The sequence below is a fragment of the Coregonus lavaretus genome (assembly GCF_964263955.1).
Source record: "Coregonus lavaretus genome assembly, chromosome: 12".
Lineage (NCBI taxonomy): Eukaryota > Metazoa > Chordata > Actinopteri > Salmoniformes > Salmonidae > Coregonus > Coregonus lavaretus.
In genome coordinates, this window is record NC_139999.1 from 38,628,004 (window position 1) to 38,644,338 (window position 16,335).

Sequence of the window (16,335 nt, forward strand, 5' to 3'; positions counted from 1 at the left end):
CTCAGCAATAGATCAAGACAAACATTTTATATGGATTTGTAATTTATTGCAAATATTAGGTAAAAAATAATAGCAGGGGAAATATCCACCTCACAACAGCATTTGAAAGAACACATACTAAAGTAGCCTGCTACACATCCTTCAGTGGTCAACTATTGAAATATGTACTAAACTGTCCTCTATTCTCTTGCAAGACAGTTATATATATACTGAACAAAAATATATAAACTCAACATCGGACAATTTCAACGATTTTACTGAGTTACAGTTCATATAAGGAAATCAGTCAATTATAATAAATAAATTAGGCCCTAATCTACGGATTTCACATGACTGGGCAGGGCCGCAGCCATGAGTGGGCCTGGGAGGGAATAGGCCCACCCACTTGGGAGCCAGGCCCAGTCAATCAGAATGAGTTTTTTCCCCACAAAAGGGCTTTATTACAGACAGAAATACCCCTCAGTTTCATCAGCTGTCTGGGTGGCTGGTCTCAAACGATCCCACAGGTGAAGAAGCCGGATGTGGAGGTCCTGGGCTGGCATGGTTACACGTGGTCTAAGGTTGTGAGGCCGGTTGGACATACTGCCAAATTCTTTAAAATGACGTTGGAGACGGCTTATGGTAGAGAAATGAACATTCCATTTTCTGGCAACAGCTCTGGTGGACATTCCTGCAGTCAGCATGCCAATTGCACGCTCCCTTAAAACTTGAGACATCTGTGGTGTTGTGTGACAAAACTGCACATTTTAGAGTGGCCTTTTATTGTCCCCAGCACAAGGTGCACCTGTGTAATGATCATGCTGTTTAATCAGCTTCTTGATATGCCACACCTGTCAGGTGGATGGATTATATTGGCAAAGGAGAAACGCTCACTGGGATGTAAACACATTTGTGTACAACATTTGAGAGAAATAAGCTGTTTGTGCATATAGAACATTTCTGGGTTCTTTTATTTCAGCTCATGAAACATGGGACCAACACTTTACATGTTGCATTTATATTTTTGTTCAGTTTATATTGTAAATAATTCCTCTTATACTCACTCCTCTCTAGAGTGAGCTTAGGTCATTTAAAATATTTAAAGGACCTAACTTAAGGGAGGTGGGATTGTGATTTCTAATACCAACATGTATATCCCCCCAAAATTATACCTTGTTGGATGCAAACAATTTTTTTTTTACAAAAATTGGATTTTCGATCCTACCAACTATAAAATCGAAGTGAATAAAGTCCTCGATAAAGGACTACAAATTAAATGGTTGACAGAACAGGAATTTAAATACCATTCTGCAAAAAACCTACAGTTTCGATTTATGGTCTGTTTAAGGTTCACAAATCAACCACAGACCCTCCATTAAGACCTATAATTTCAGGTATTGGCTCCCTAACAGAAAAAGTGTATCGTTATGTGGACTTACACATTTATCCATTTGTCAAACAGTTGCCATCTTATTTAAAAGACACCACTGACTTTCTAACAAAACTACAAAGTATACCAGTTATTCGTGAAGGAGATTGGCTAGACGCTCTTGATGTGTCTCATCGCTATACACCAATATTCCGAATGATGGAGGTATGGAGGCCCTCAAATTCTTCCTATCCAACTGCTTAAGCGATGTGCCAACAAATTATATAATTGAGCTTGTGTAACTAGTGCTCACTAAAAACTATTTTCTATTTGACAAATATTACTACTTACAGACCCTTGGAACAGCGATGGGAACCCCATTAGCTCCCAACTATGCAAATCTCTTCATGAAATAATCCTTACAAAGATCATGTCAAATATTGGACCCGCAACATAGATGATTGCTTTATGATCTGGACGGGTTTCGAAATATAATTAAACAAATGTATTAACTACATTAACTCTAGAGTACAATACATTTCCTTCACTATGGAAAATAACATTTCTTCGATGTAGGCAGGCCTACATGTTACGAAGAAGGGACAATTTCTAAGTACTACAGTTTCCAGGAAACCTACAGATAAAAATACTATACTGACAGCTGATAGTTACCATCCTCTCCCCCTAAAAAGAGGTTTACCAGTCAGCCAACTTTATTGACTGCATAGCATCTGTGACAGGAAGAATATGATAGACAATCAAATTCTCTCCTTGAGCTTTTCTGCTAAAGAGGATACCCCGATACCATAGTGGCGGGAAGTAGGGTGCTGATGGTGCTGCAGCACCCCCTGAAAAATCATAATAATAATAAAACATTTATTATAAAAAACTTAATACAATTATATTTGTAAAAATTCTCACAAAAGTAGTGGACTGGGCCTTTACTAGTCCTGTATTAGCGGACCGATATAGCCGTCTGTAACCATGCAAAATAAATAATCTGCTAATAACTTAAAAGCTTGAACAGAAACCATGTTACTTAATAAATCCCAACAAAAACAGAAGAAACCGTTTTCTGTAAACTATATACTTACTTTCAATGATAGCTGTAATGGCATCAAGTCTATTGTCAATAAGCACTGGCATATACTATCATCAGACTCCTCTTTAAATTCTGCCTTCCACCTTTATTTACTTATAAACAATCAAGAAATCTATTAAACATATTGGTTGAATCAGATGTGGTCAGAGAGAGAAAAGAGGCCTTCATAAAGGATGTTTCCCCTGTAGATCATGTACCTCATGTAGCACCATAAGGAAATGTACTAGCTTTGTATGCCCTCAGACTTCTTGGACATATGAGATAAAGTAATGTATAACTGGCACTACTAAAGGAGTTATTTATATGTTACAGTGTTCTTGCAATAAGATTTATATTGGAAAACCATTTCGCCTTGGAGAACCAAAATCCGCTATCAGACGTCAAGATATCACCTCGCCAGTTGCGAGACACTTTATAGAACAAAATCACTCTATTAATGAATTGCATTGCGTCGGGATCGAAAAAGTTAATGCACCATGCAGAGCAGGTGATTCCGGCAACAACTGACTCCAAAGAGAAGCCATGTGGATATAACAATTAAAGTCCATATCCCCACACAGTTTAAACAAGGAACTACATTTCACCTCCTTCCTATAGGCCAAATTTAGACGGTTTTACAAGAACACTCATCGCCCATCAGTTGCTCACCTGTGTTCCCTACAAATGCTGTTATGAATGAAAAAGAACACTGAAGGCGGCTGCAAAGCCGAAACATCTGTGTACGCTTTCCCTGATGCAGTGAAAATAAAAATAAAAATGAAGAAAGCTTTATGCAACATCTTTTTGAGTGTGGACCCATCAAACCTTTTTATTTATCTGAATTCATGGGTTTTACGCACCAACCAAACTTCTTGGAGAGCGCGATGGTTCCCTTTTGATTAGGCACTGTCAGTTGTTTTTATATGTTTTTGAGTATATGTGAGATCTGTGTGAATGATATAAAAAGCAGTTTGATTTGTCAGGATTGTTTTCTCTTTTGGTGGTGTTCAGTTAAGAGAAGTTGAGGCTTGGGAAGAACCGCCGTCTTTTCGCTCCCTTCTCCGGCGAGCCAGGTCTTCCTCCAACACCTGCACACACAGACCAACACAGACAGATGGACGGACGTATGAACGACAGACGGACATACACAGATAGATACACAGACAGACAGACAGAATGACTATACCAGACAATGCCTGCACAGACAAGCAGAAGAAACATGTTCAAACACAGACTGATGGACGGACCTATGGGCAGACGGACAGACAGACAGACTATACCCTCATTGAACCTTTCAGGTCATCAAGGTCATGCCAACAAGTGCAAAGGAACATGTTTTTGGATTCAAAGTGTAGCCCTGGTGTCCCTTCAAGCAGCAAGCTGTTAACGTGGTATGCATGTCTAATGGTTATGACAACTGAACATTGAGCAATTTCCATTTCTCCCTGGGTCCATACCTGACCTTATTGAACCTTTTCAGATCTTTAAGGTCAACAAGTGCAAAGGAAAGGGAGCATGTTTTCAGATTTAAAAAACCACCCTGTTGCCCCTCGTCATTAACCTGTTAATGGATCAACAGAAAAAAAATCTTTGCCATTCAAGACATTATTCCCACAACAACCTTAATTTCTTTCTCCCTCTGTCTCCCATACCTCTTTCCTGCAGGCCAGCTTGTCTTCCCACTCGTTCAGCTCCAGAGTGTGTTCATCCTCTAGTCTCTGAATCTTCTTCTTCTCCATGTCAACTAACAGCTGCAGTTTCTCATTCTGAAACACACGAGCACAAACGCACACACACGCATTCATTTTTTGCACGTTCTTCATATAATCAATTATGCTTATTTGATTATATTAATAAATTATATTATAGAGTATACCAGTTTATAGTACATATAACATTTATATCTACAACCAAATTAGCTTGCTAACACATGGGGTATAGTGTAGTCCACCTGCAGCTCCAGGAGTTTGGCCATATTGCCGTCACACTGCTCCTGCACCTCCCACTGCTGGCCCTCCTGGTCCTGCTTCAAACTCTGCCTCTCCTCTCGCTGCCTGCCCTCCTCCGACGACACAAACTGACAGAGAGAGAGAGAGAGACAATGACAGAAAGAGAAAGTGAGTGAGAGAGAGGCAGAGAAAGAGAGCGAGAAAGTGAGAGATGGAGAAAAAGAGACATCGAAAGAGAAAGAGGATTGCCAAACGATGAATTACTAGTGGCCAAGTAGCACTGCAAAGAATGTTTGTTAACTATTTGGGAACTCAGACGCTATACAAGTTCCCTGTACCGACCAGTGTGAGGCGCTGCCGGTGCTCTGGCCCAGTCAGGCCCAGTGTCTTCAGCTCCAGCTTGAAGTGGGCCAGCCGGGCCTTGGCCTCGGTGCGCTGGGCTCGTTGGAGCTGGGTACTCTCCTGGGCCTGCTGGGTCCTCTGCTCATCCAGTAACGCCCGATGGAACTGAGACACCCTGTCTGTATCCTGGGAGGGGAGGGGAGGAGGGAGTGGATATAAGTCATAGTGTTTGTGCATGCGTGCATGCCTGCATGTGCATGTGTGTGTGTCTCTGTGCGTGCATTTGTGTATGCAAGTGCATGTTTGGGGGGTTCTTGTTAGTGAGAGCATTCCAACTCACTTTGCTGTGCCTCTTGCAGAGCTGTTGTCTTTGCAGTGAATACTGCTCCTTCACCTGCTGCTTAAAGAGGTGGTACTTCTCCTGCAGATGACGCTGCTCCATCTCCCAAATCAGTGATTCCCGGGCTGCAGACAAAATATTTATATAGGCACAAACACAGTCAATATCGGCATTTTGGTCAATGTCTCATTTCCTGTCGGTCTGATTTACATTTACATTTACGTCATTTAGCAGACGCTCTTATCCAGAGCGACTTACAAATTGGTACATTCAACTTATGATAGCCAGTGGGACAACCACCCTTTTTTTTATTTATTTTTTTATGTGGGGTGGGGGAGAAGGATTACTTTATACTATTCCAGGTATTCCTTAAAGAGGTAGGGTTTCAAGTGTCTCCGGAAGGTGGTCAGTGACTCCGCTGTCCTGGCGTCGTGGGGGAGTTTGTTCTACCATTGGGGTGCCAGAGCAGCGAATAGCTTTGACTGGGCTGAGCGGGAACTGTGCTTCCGTAGAGGTAGGGGAGCTAGCAGGCCAGAGGTGGATGAACGTAGTGCCCTCGTTTGGGTGTAGGGTCTGATCAGAGCCTGAAGGTAAGGAGGTGCCGTTTCCCTCACAGCTCCGTAGGCAAGCACCATGGTCTTGTAGTAGATGCGAGCCTCAACTGGAAGCCAGTGTAGTGTGCGGAGGAGCGGGGTGACATGAGAGAACTTGGGAAGTTTGAACACCAGACGGGCTGCAGCGTTCTGGATAAGTTGAAGGGGTTTAATGGCACAGGCAGGGAGCCCAGCCAACAGCGAGTTGCAGTAATCCAGACGGGAGATGACAAGTGCCTGGATTAGGACCTGTGCCGCTTTCTATGTAAGGTAGGGTCGTACTCTGCAAATGTTGTAGAGCATGAACCTGCAGGATCGGGTCACCGCTTTGATGTTAGCGGAGAACGACAGGGTATTGTCCAGGGTCACGCCAAGGTTCTTTGCACTCTGGGAGGAGGACACAATGGAGTTGTCAACCGTGATGGCGAGATCATGGAGCGGGCAGTCCTTCCCCGGGAGGAAGAGCAGCTCCGTCTTGCCGAGGTTCAGCTTGAGGTGGTGATCCGACATCCACACTGATATGTTTGCCAGACATGCAGAGATGTGATTCGCCACCTGGTTATCAGAAGGGGGAAAGGAGAAAATTAATTGTGTGTCGTCTGCGTAGCAATGATAGGAGAGACCATGTGAGGATATGACAGAGCCAAGTGACTTGGTGTATAGAGAGAATAGGAGAGGGCCTAGAACTGAGCCCTGGGGGACACCAGTGGTGAGAGCATGTGGTGCGGAGACAGATTCTCGCCACGCCACCTGGTAGGAGCAACCTGTCAGGTAGGACGCAATCCAAGAGTGAGCAGCGCCGGAGATGCCCAACTCGGAGAGGGTGGAGAGGAGGATCTGATGGTTCACAGTATCAAAGGCAGCGGATAGGTCTAGAAGGATCAGAGGAGAGAGAGTTAGCTTTAGCAGTGCGGAGAGCCTCTGTGACACAGAGAAGATCAGTCTCAGTTGAATGACCAGTCTTGAAACCTGACTGGTTTGGATCAAGAAGGTAATTCTGAGAGAGATAGCAGGAGAGTTGGCTAGAGACGGCACGCTCAAGAGTTTTGGAGAGAAAAGAAAGAAGGGATACTGGTCTGTAGTTGTTGACATCGGAGGGATCGAGTGTAGGTTTTTTGAGAAGGGGTGCAACTCTCGCTCTCTTGAAGATGGAAGGGACATAGCCAGTGGTCAAGGATGAGTTGATGAGCGAGGTGAGGTAAGGGAGAAGGTCTCCGGAAATGGTCTGGAGAAGATAGGGTCAAGCGGGCAGGTTGTTGGACGGCCGGCCGTCACAAGTCATCTGGAGAGAGAGGGGAGAAAGAAGTCAAAGCATAGGGTAGGGCAGTGTGAGCAGGACCAGCGGTGTCATTTGACTTAATAAATGAGGATCGGATGTCATCAACCTTCTTTTCAAAATGGTTGACGAAGTCATGAGAGAGGGATGAGGGAGGGGGAGGAGGAGGGAGATTCAGCAGGGAGGAGAAGGTGGCAAAGAGCTTCCTAGGGTTAGAGGCAGAGGCTTGAAATTTAGAGTGGTAGAAAGTATATTACTTGCTAATGTACAGTCTCTGGACAATAAACTTTGCGAGCTCAGCGCGCGGATTTCCTACCAGAGAGATATGAGAGACTAACGGAATCTGCTTTACAGAGACTTGGATGTTGGGGGTGGTGCCTGATCAGGCTATACAGCCTGCAGGGTTTTCTGTACATTTCACGGACAGGGAAAATTAACTTTGTTGGAAAAACAAAGGCGGAGGAGTATGTTTCATGATCAACAACTCATGGTGTGATTGTAGGAACTTAAGAGTTTCTGTTCCACTGACCTGGAATACTGACTCAATTATCTCCCGAGATAATTCACAGCTGTTTGCATCACGGACTGTTTTGATCACATGGACTGGGATATTAACATTGACGAATACACTGACTCTGTCTCTGGGTTCATCAGGAAGTGCATAGAGGATGTTGTTCCTACTGTGACGATTAAAACATACCCAAACCAAAAACTGTGGATAGATGGTGGCATTTGCACAAAACTCAAAGCACGAACCACCACATTTAACCATGGCAAGGTGACTAGAAACATGGACGAGTACAAAAAGATCACCTATGACCTCCGCAAGACAATCAAAGAGGCAAAAAGACAGTGTAGGTTGCAATTCAACGGCTCTGACACGAGACGCATGTGGCAGAGACTTCAGTCAATCACAGATTATAAAGGGAAAACCAGCCATGCCACAGACACAGACGCCTCACTTCCAGACAAGCTAAACACCACCTTATCCCACCTGGAAAAGAGGAATACCTATGTGAGAATGCTGTTAATCGACTATAGCTCAGCTTTTAACACCATAGTGCCCTCCAAGCTCATTACTAAGTTCAGGACCTTGGGTCTGAACTCCTCCCTGTGCAACTGGGTCCTAGATTTCCTGGCGGTCCGAGTCCAAGTGGTGACGGTAGGCAACAACACCTACGCCACGCTGATCCTCAACACAGGGGCCCCCCAGGGGTGGGTGCTCAGCCCCCTCCTGTACTCCCTGTTCACCCATGACTGCGTGGAAACGCACGACTCCAACTCAATCATCAAGTTTGCTGACGACACGACAGTGGTAGGCCTGATTACCAACAACGACCAGACAGCCTCCAGGGAGGAGGCCAGAGCCCTCCCTCTTCCACAAAATGAAGGAGCTCTCCAGAGCGTGGGACGGTCAGCACAACACATCATCAGAGCACGCTGCCTGCCCTCCAGGACATTTACAGCACTCAGTGTCAAAGGAAGGCCAAGAAGGTCATTAAGGACCTCAGTCACCCGAGCCAGGGACTGTTTACTCGGCTACCGTCTGGCAGATGGAGTCACTCAGAACAGATGCATCAGTGCTAAAAAACAGCTTCTATTACCAGGCCATTTGACTGTTGAACAGCTTCTATTACCAGGCCATTTGACTGTTGAACAGCTTCTATTACCAGGCCATTAGACTGTTGAACAGCTTCTATTACCAGGCCATTAGGCTGTTGAACAGCTTCTATTACCAGGCCATTTGACTGTTGAACAGCTTCTATTACCAGGCCATTAGACTGTTGAACAGCTTCTATTACCAGGCCATTAGGCTGTTGAACAGCTTCTATTACCAGGCCATTTGACTGTTGAACAGCTTCTATTACCAGGCCATTTGACTGTTGAACAGCTTCTATTACCAGGCCATTAGACTGTTGAACAGCTTCTATTACCAGGCCATTAGACTGTTGAACAGCTTCTATTACCAGACCATTAGACTGTTGAACAGCTTCTATTACCAGACCATTAGACTGTTGAACAGCTTCTAGTACCAGGCCATTAGGCTGTTGAACAGCTTCTATTACCAGGCCATTAGACTGTTGAACAGCTTATATTACCAGGCCATTAGACTGTTGAACAGCTTCTATTACCAGACCATTAGACTGTTGAACAGCTTCTATTACCAGACCATTAGACTGTTGAACAGCTTCTATTACCAGGCCATTAGACTGTTGAACAGCTTCTATTACCAGGCCATTATACTGTTGAACAGCTTCTATTACCAGGCCATTAGACTGTTGAACAGCTTCTATTACCAGGCCATTAGACTGTTGAACAGCTTCTATTACCAGGCCATTAGACTGTTGAACAGCTTCTATTACCAGGCCATTAGACTGTTGAACAGCCATCACTAGCTGTCTACCAGGTGATGCACACTCACTCACACAAAACACTCACACAAGCTATCACACACACACACACACACACCTAATACTCACAAACACACACACACACATATACACACACACACACACACACACACACAGCCAACACTGCTGTTCCATGTCATAGAGACACTGAACCACTGGACACTTCCCGTTTCACACTGAATATTTAAATACTGTATTCCCGACATACCTCATTCTAACATTTCTACTACTGTACTTTGTATTTAGTTACACTGTTTATACACACCACATATGTATTTATATAGTGGATTCTTGACATAGCTCACTCTAATATTTTTTATTTTTTTTTATTTTTTTTTATTTCACCTTTATTTAACCAGGTAAGCCAGTTGAGAACAAGTTCTCATTTACAACTGCGACCTGGCCAAGATAAAGCAAAGCAGTGCGATAAAAACAACACAGAGTTACATATGGGGTAAAAAACATAAAGTCAAAAATACAACAGAAAATATATATACAGTGTGTGCAAATGTAGCAAGTTATGGAGGTAAGGCAATAAATAGGCTATAGTGCAAAATAATTACAATAGTATTAACACTGGAATGCTAGATGTGCAAGAGATTATGTGCAAATAGAGATACTGGGGTGCAAAAGAGCAAAATAAATAACAATATAGGGATGAGGTAGTTGGGTGGGCTAATTTCAGATGGGCTGTGTACAGGTGCAGTGATCGGTAAGGTGCTCTGACAACTGATGCTTAAAGTTAGTGAGGGAGATAAGAGTCTCCAGCTTCAGAGATTTTTGCAATTCGTTCCAGTCATTGGCAGCAGAGAACTGGAAGGAATGGCGGCCAAAGGAGGTGTTGGCTTTGGGAATGACCAGTGAGATATACCTGCTGGAGCGCAGACTACGGGTAGGTGCTGCTAAGGTGACCAATGAGCTAAGATAAGGCGGGGATTTGCCTAGCAGTGATTTATAGATGGCCTGGAGCCAATGGGTTTGACGACGAACATGTAGTGAGGACCAGCCAACAAGAGCGTACAGGTCACAGTGGTGGGTAGCGTATGGGGCTTTGGAGACAAAACGGATGGCACTGTGATAGACTACATCCAATTTGCTGAGTAGAGTGTTGGAGGCTATTTTGTAAATGACATCGCCGAAGTCAAGGATCGGTAGGATAGTCAGTTTTACGAGGGCATGTTTGGCAGCATGAGTGAAGGAGGCTTTGTTGCGAAATAGGAAGCCGATTCTAGATTTTATATCTACTGCTGTACATATCATTCTTAATATATCTTGTGTAAATTCTTCCGGTGTACATATGTATCGATTGCATTTTGATTACTGTTACAGTGCTATTTGGGTTGTTAATTCGATTCGTCCCAACGTTCTTGATTTCTTGTTTTTTTAGCTTTTTATTTTTAAATTATGAGTGTACTTTTTTGACATTTTACTGCATTGTTAGGAGCTAGTAACATAAGCATTTTGCTGTACCCGCTATAACATCTGCTAAACTGTATACCCGACCAATAAACTTTGATTTTATTTTCCTAACCTTTGTCATAAAGCAGCCCATAATCGTAACCAATTTGTGTGTGCGTGTGTATGTGAGTGCATGCGTGTGTGTGTGTGTGTGTGTGTGTGTACCTCGCTTAAGCTGCTGGGTCTTGACAGTTATGTCCCACTCCATAGAGGCCACCTTCCTCTTGTGTTCCTGGACTTCTTTCTGGAGCATCTCGTTGAGTTCCTGCTGCTGCTTCTGCAGGTAACGCTGCTCCTTGAGTGAACACAAAAGGAGGCAAGATATACGAAGGGCTCAGTGTGTGTGTCTGTGTGCGTGTGTATGTACCTCTCTGGGTTGAGCCTTCATTACAGCAGCCTTGCGGTTCAGCTCTCTCTCCTGCTGGCTCTTGAGTCTGCGTGCGTCCTCTCTGAGCCTGGCTGTGTGCTCTTCCTCCATGCGGCTGCTCTGCTGCACATACTGCTTCTCCAGCCGCTCCAGCGCACTGTCGTAGTACTGCTTCTTGTTCTATGCAATGCACACAAAACACACCACATTTGTTTGAGTTTGGAAGGCAGGGGGAAAGATTGCCACAAACCTCATGTACTCACTCAACATTGAAAATGAGTTGTTCCCTAATAGGCCATCAAATTCAAATCCCATATCTTAAAACTAAAAAAACAGGTGTTATTGGCAGTCACAATGGGGTAATAAGAGAATGTAGGATTCAAACATATCGAGAGAACAGTGTTTTTAATAGGGCCCCACTACTCACGGTCATCTCCTGAGCGATTTGTCGGAACATAATCGCTCTCTGCTGCTGCAGCCGCTGCTCCATCTGGGCATACTCTCTCTGCTCCACCCTCTGAAGGAGCTTTAGAGCCTGCAGCTCCTGGCGCCTGCACAATCAGACGCACGCACACACACACACACACACACACACACACACACACACACACACACACACACACACACACACACACACACACACACACACACACACACACACACACACACACACACAGTGAAGTGAATGTGTTGAATGTGTTTAAGTCTCCCATCCAAGAAGATGGTTTACCTAGCGGACCGCATGTGCTGCTCCTTCACATCGCTCTCCTTCAGGACCTTTGATGTGGTGACACTGACCTCTCGGCCGTCCACCATGAACTTCCGGGTCCTTTTGATCGTCTTCCTGTTATGGATCAACTCCTGAATACAACAAAGAAAAGATTGCAGAGTCACAAAGTGCCTCTGTTAAGTTGGTGTAATCTATCTAGGGAAGCACACAACACCTCTTATTCATTCTCTTAAAGACATTACACTCTAAAATCTAAGTTTGTCAGATGTTTTCAGACCTCAAAAGTGGTCTTCCACATCCCCAGATACTTTTGAGGTTTGAAAGCACGTGACAAACTTTGATTTTGTGCAGATATGTGCACCACATCATTGTTCTCTCTCTCTCGCTTTGCTGCGTGTGCATCTTACTAACTGTCACTCAAATGGCGAGGGGCTGAAATTCATTGGCAGAAGCCCATTGGCTGAAACTTGATTGCTAGGGGGCTGGCCCATGTGGGGGGAAATATAGGGAAAATGCTTCCAGAAAACTAGGGATTTCGTGGCTAATTGAGATAAGAAAGTAATTCTGCTCATAGATTATGAATGTATAAACTACACATTGAAACATCTAGCCCAAAGGGGGAGGTTTAAAAAAGACTTACTAGTCGCCAAAGTTCCAGCGCATGTCTTTAATTGTACCTTCATGTTCTGCATTCTATGTTGTATTCACATGGGGAAACAATGGGTGCAAACTTGCTCTGATCACTATCACTCACCTCTACAGGTCTTGACATTGTCGAGACTGAGTTGACTTTCTCTGTCGTGTCAGCTTGGTCTTCACTGGCAGCCATCTTGTCTGTCACTTGGTGCCAGTTATCATTTGATGCTGAGTTCGGCTGTACTCTGTCTATAGCAGTTCCCTGAGATCTGGTTGAGCTCTGTTCAGTCACTATGTCCAACTGGGTCTGACTAGCCTTCCCTCCTTCCTCCAGCTCCCTCCCTCCCTCCTCTTTCCCTCCTTCCTCTTTCCCTCCTCCCTCCCTCCCTCTATCTGACTCCAAGGTCAAGTTCACCTTCGTCATAGGTTCCCCAGTTGGGAGGTCTGTCATCTTCTCTTCTCCCTTACTGTCCCCTTGTTGGTCCCCCTTTTCTTTCGCTTCCTGCTTTATGGTCATATCAGTTTCTTGTACTTGGATGGTCACTATGTTATCGCTTTCTAATCCAAGGTCCTCTTTACTCTGTTCATTTTTTCCCTCTGCTCTGTCTACATTTTCAAATTCAGTCACATCGAGATCAAGGATTTCATTTTCTGTCTCTGCGCTTAAACGCTTCTCCTTTTCACTGGTATCAACTTCCATAGTTGATTCAGGTTTGTGTGAAACATCACTTATTTGCTGCTCTGTTTTAGTCTGTATTTCTCCTGTTTGTTCTGATGGTACGTTCTCTTCAATACCACTCTTAGATTCTCCGTCCTCCATTTCAGGACTTGCCTCATGTTCTTCTAAATCCATTCGTTTTCCCACACTTGTCTTCAACTCCACGTTGTCCTCCTGTTCTTCTTCCACACATGTCTTGCCTTGTATTCCGTCTTCATTTATCTGCATCTCATCCCTTTCTTCTACTCTTCTCTCCTCGTGCTCTCCCTCTTCATCTCTCATAGCGGATAGTTCATTCTCTTCCAATATCTCCTCATCTTCCTCCTGCTGCGCCTCCTCTCCCCTCTCCTCTTGTATTTCCTCCTTGGTCAATTCAGTCTCTTTCTCTTTGACACTCTGTTTGGTCTCTTCCTTAGTTTTCCCACTGGTGGCCATCTTGAAGTGGTTATGAGTGGACAGGTCCAGGAAGTCTAGCACAGAGTGCTGGCTTTCTCCTATCTCCTTTGTGGATGGCTGGGGCATTTCCAAAGACAAGGCTATAACCAGTGGATTGTGTGTTTGCACTGACAGGCTAGGAGCTTCTTCTACCCTACTGTTAATGTCATTGGATGGTCCTGCTTTGAGGATACAAATCTCCTCAACTGAACATTGAGCCTCAGTCATTGGTTGGTTATCGTCACAGAAAAGTGCATCATCACCCGAGTCATTGGTACAGTTTTGGTTCATGTCAGTGTGGATGCCTACTATTTTCTGTTCAGAAGAAGAAACCACTTCCGAGTCAAAGTCTTGGGCCTCGCAGTCACTTGCAATTTCATCCTCCTCTTTTTTCTGCCCCTCATCCTTTTCTTCCTTTTCTCCTTCATCTCCCGTGCCATTCGTTTTAGGGATGGGGAGGATGCTGCCCCTCCCAATGTTCTCACACAGATCCTTCTCCGCGTTCCCTGCATCCCTCTCTCCCGCTGGATTTGTCACTTCCTGCTCTTCTGATTGGCCAGTGGGACTGTCCTCCTTGTTTTGCTGGCTCTGATTGGCTGAAATCGATGGGGTGTCTCCCCAGAGGCCGGACTTGCAGCGGCGAGAGGCTGCAGTCAGAAAGGAGAGGAAGGTCCCTGGCTCCCATACTGACAGACACTTGGCCCCCTTGGTCCCAGTGGTGCCCCCATTTTTCACTGGGGTGGAGGAAGAGACCGGGTCAGGGTTGGGTGGAGGTGGTGGTGGACTCATACCAGCCTGTATGGTAGATGGGCCCTCCTGAGGTTTCTCTGGTACCTGCATTGTCACTTCCTCTTGCTGCTGCTTGGACTGTGCAGTCCCTCCATCCGGCCCCAAAACCATGTCCTCGTCTCGAGAGCCCCTGTTATCTATCAGGGACTGGCAGAGAAATGGATAGGAGGAGGGTTACCATTGCAGATCATTTTAGACAGACTGTAGGAGATCATTTTCTATTAATCTACTTTAAGGTAAAAATTAAAATACTCAATGTTATACAGTGGGGGAAAAAAGTATTTAGTCAGCCACCAATTGTGCAAGTTCTCCCACTTAAAAAGATGAGAGAGGCCTGTAATTTTTATCATAGGTACACGTCAACTATGACAGACAAATTGAGGAAAAGAAATCCAGAAATTCACATTGTAGGATTTTTAATGAATTTATTTGCAAATTATGGTGGAAAATAAGTATTTGGTCACCTACAAACAAGCAAGATTTCTGGCTCTCACAGACCTGTAACTTCTTCTTTAAGAGGCTCCTCTGTCCTCCACTCGTTACCTGTATTAATGGCACCTGTTTGAACTTGTTATCAGTATAAAAGACACCTGTCCACAACCTCAAACAGTCACAATCCAAACTCCACTATGGCCAAGACCAAAGAGCTGTCAAAGGACACCAGAAACAAAATTGTAGACCTGCACCAGGCTGGGAAGACTGAATCTGCAATAGGTAAGCAGCTTGGTTTGAAGAAATCAACTGTGGGAGCAATTAGTAGGAAATGGAAGACATACAAGACCACTGATAATCTCCCTCGATCTGGGGCTCCACGGAAGATCTCACCCCGTGGGGTCAAAATGATCACAAGAACGGTGAGCAAAAATCCCAGAACCACACGGGGGGACCTAGTGAATGACCTGCAGAGAGCTGGGACCAAAGTAACAAAGCCTACCATCAGTAACACACTACGCCGCCAGGGACTCAAATCCTGCAGTACCAGACGTGTCCCCCTGCTTAAGCCAGTACATGTCCAGGCCCGTCTGAAGTTTGCTAGAGTGCATTTGGATGATCCAGAAGAGGATTGGTAGAATGTCATATGGTCAGATGAAACCAAAATAGAACTTTTTGGTAAAAACTCAACTTGTCGTGTTTGGAGGACAAATAATGCTGAGTTGCATCCAAAGAACACCATACCTACTGTGAAGCATGGGGGTGGAAACATCATGCTTTGGGGCTATTTTTCTGCAAAGGGACCAGGACGACTGATCCGTGTAAAGGAAAGAATGAATGGGGCCATGTATCGTGAGATTTTGAGTGAAAACCTCCTTCCATCAGCAAGGGCATTGAAGATGAAACGTGGCTGGGTCTTTCAGCATGACAATGATCCCAAACACACCGCCCGGGCAACGAAGGAGTGGCTTCGTAAGAAGCATTTCAAGGTCCTGGAGTGGCCTAGCCAGTCTCCAGATCTCAACCCAATAGAAAATCTTTGGAGGGAGTTGAAAGTCCGTGTTGCCCAGCGACAGCCCCAAAACATCACTGCTCTAGAGGAGATCTGCATGGAGGAATGGGCCAAAATACCAGCAACAGTGTGTGAAAACCTTGTGAAGACTTACAGAAAACGTTTGACCTGTGTCATTGCCAACAAAGGGTATATAACAAAGTATTGAGAAACTTTTGTTATTGACCAAATACTTATTTTCCACCATAATTTGCAAATAAATTCATTAAAAATCCTACAATGTGATTTTCTGGATTTTTTTCTCATTTTGTCTGTCATAGTTGACGTGTACCTATGATGAAAATTACAGGCCTCTCTCATCTTTTTAAGTGGGAGAACTTGCACAATTGGTGGCTGACTAAATACTTTTTTTCCCCAC

At 44.5% G+C, this 16,335-nt stretch overlaps 1 protein-coding gene across 1 annotated transcript in view; it reads right to left on the reverse strand.

The window, feature by feature from the left end:
- LOC311137958 (STE20-like serine/threonine-protein kinase) overlaps positions 1-16,335 on the reverse strand; it is a 23,891-nt gene continuing 7,556 nt past the window's right edge. The window contains exons 9-18 of the mRNA XM_084172589.1: positions 12,650-14,620; positions 11,896-12,026; positions 11,593-11,716; positions 11,166-11,345; positions 10,964-11,093; positions 5,061-5,185; positions 4,721-4,906; positions 4,381-4,506; positions 4,082-4,195; positions 1-3,517 (exon numbers count right to left, since the gene is read on the reverse strand). Coding sequence (XP_084028715.1) covers positions 3,437-3,517; positions 4,082-4,195; positions 4,381-4,506; positions 4,721-4,906; positions 5,061-5,185; positions 10,964-11,093; positions 11,166-11,345; positions 11,593-11,716; positions 11,896-12,026; positions 12,650-14,620 — 3,168 coding nt within the window. The 3' untranslated portion in view covers positions 1-3,436. The remainder of the gene's footprint in view (positions 3,518-4,081; positions 4,196-4,380; positions 4,507-4,720; positions 4,907-5,060; positions 5,186-10,963; positions 11,094-11,165; positions 11,346-11,592; positions 11,717-11,895; positions 12,027-12,649; positions 14,621-16,335) is intronic.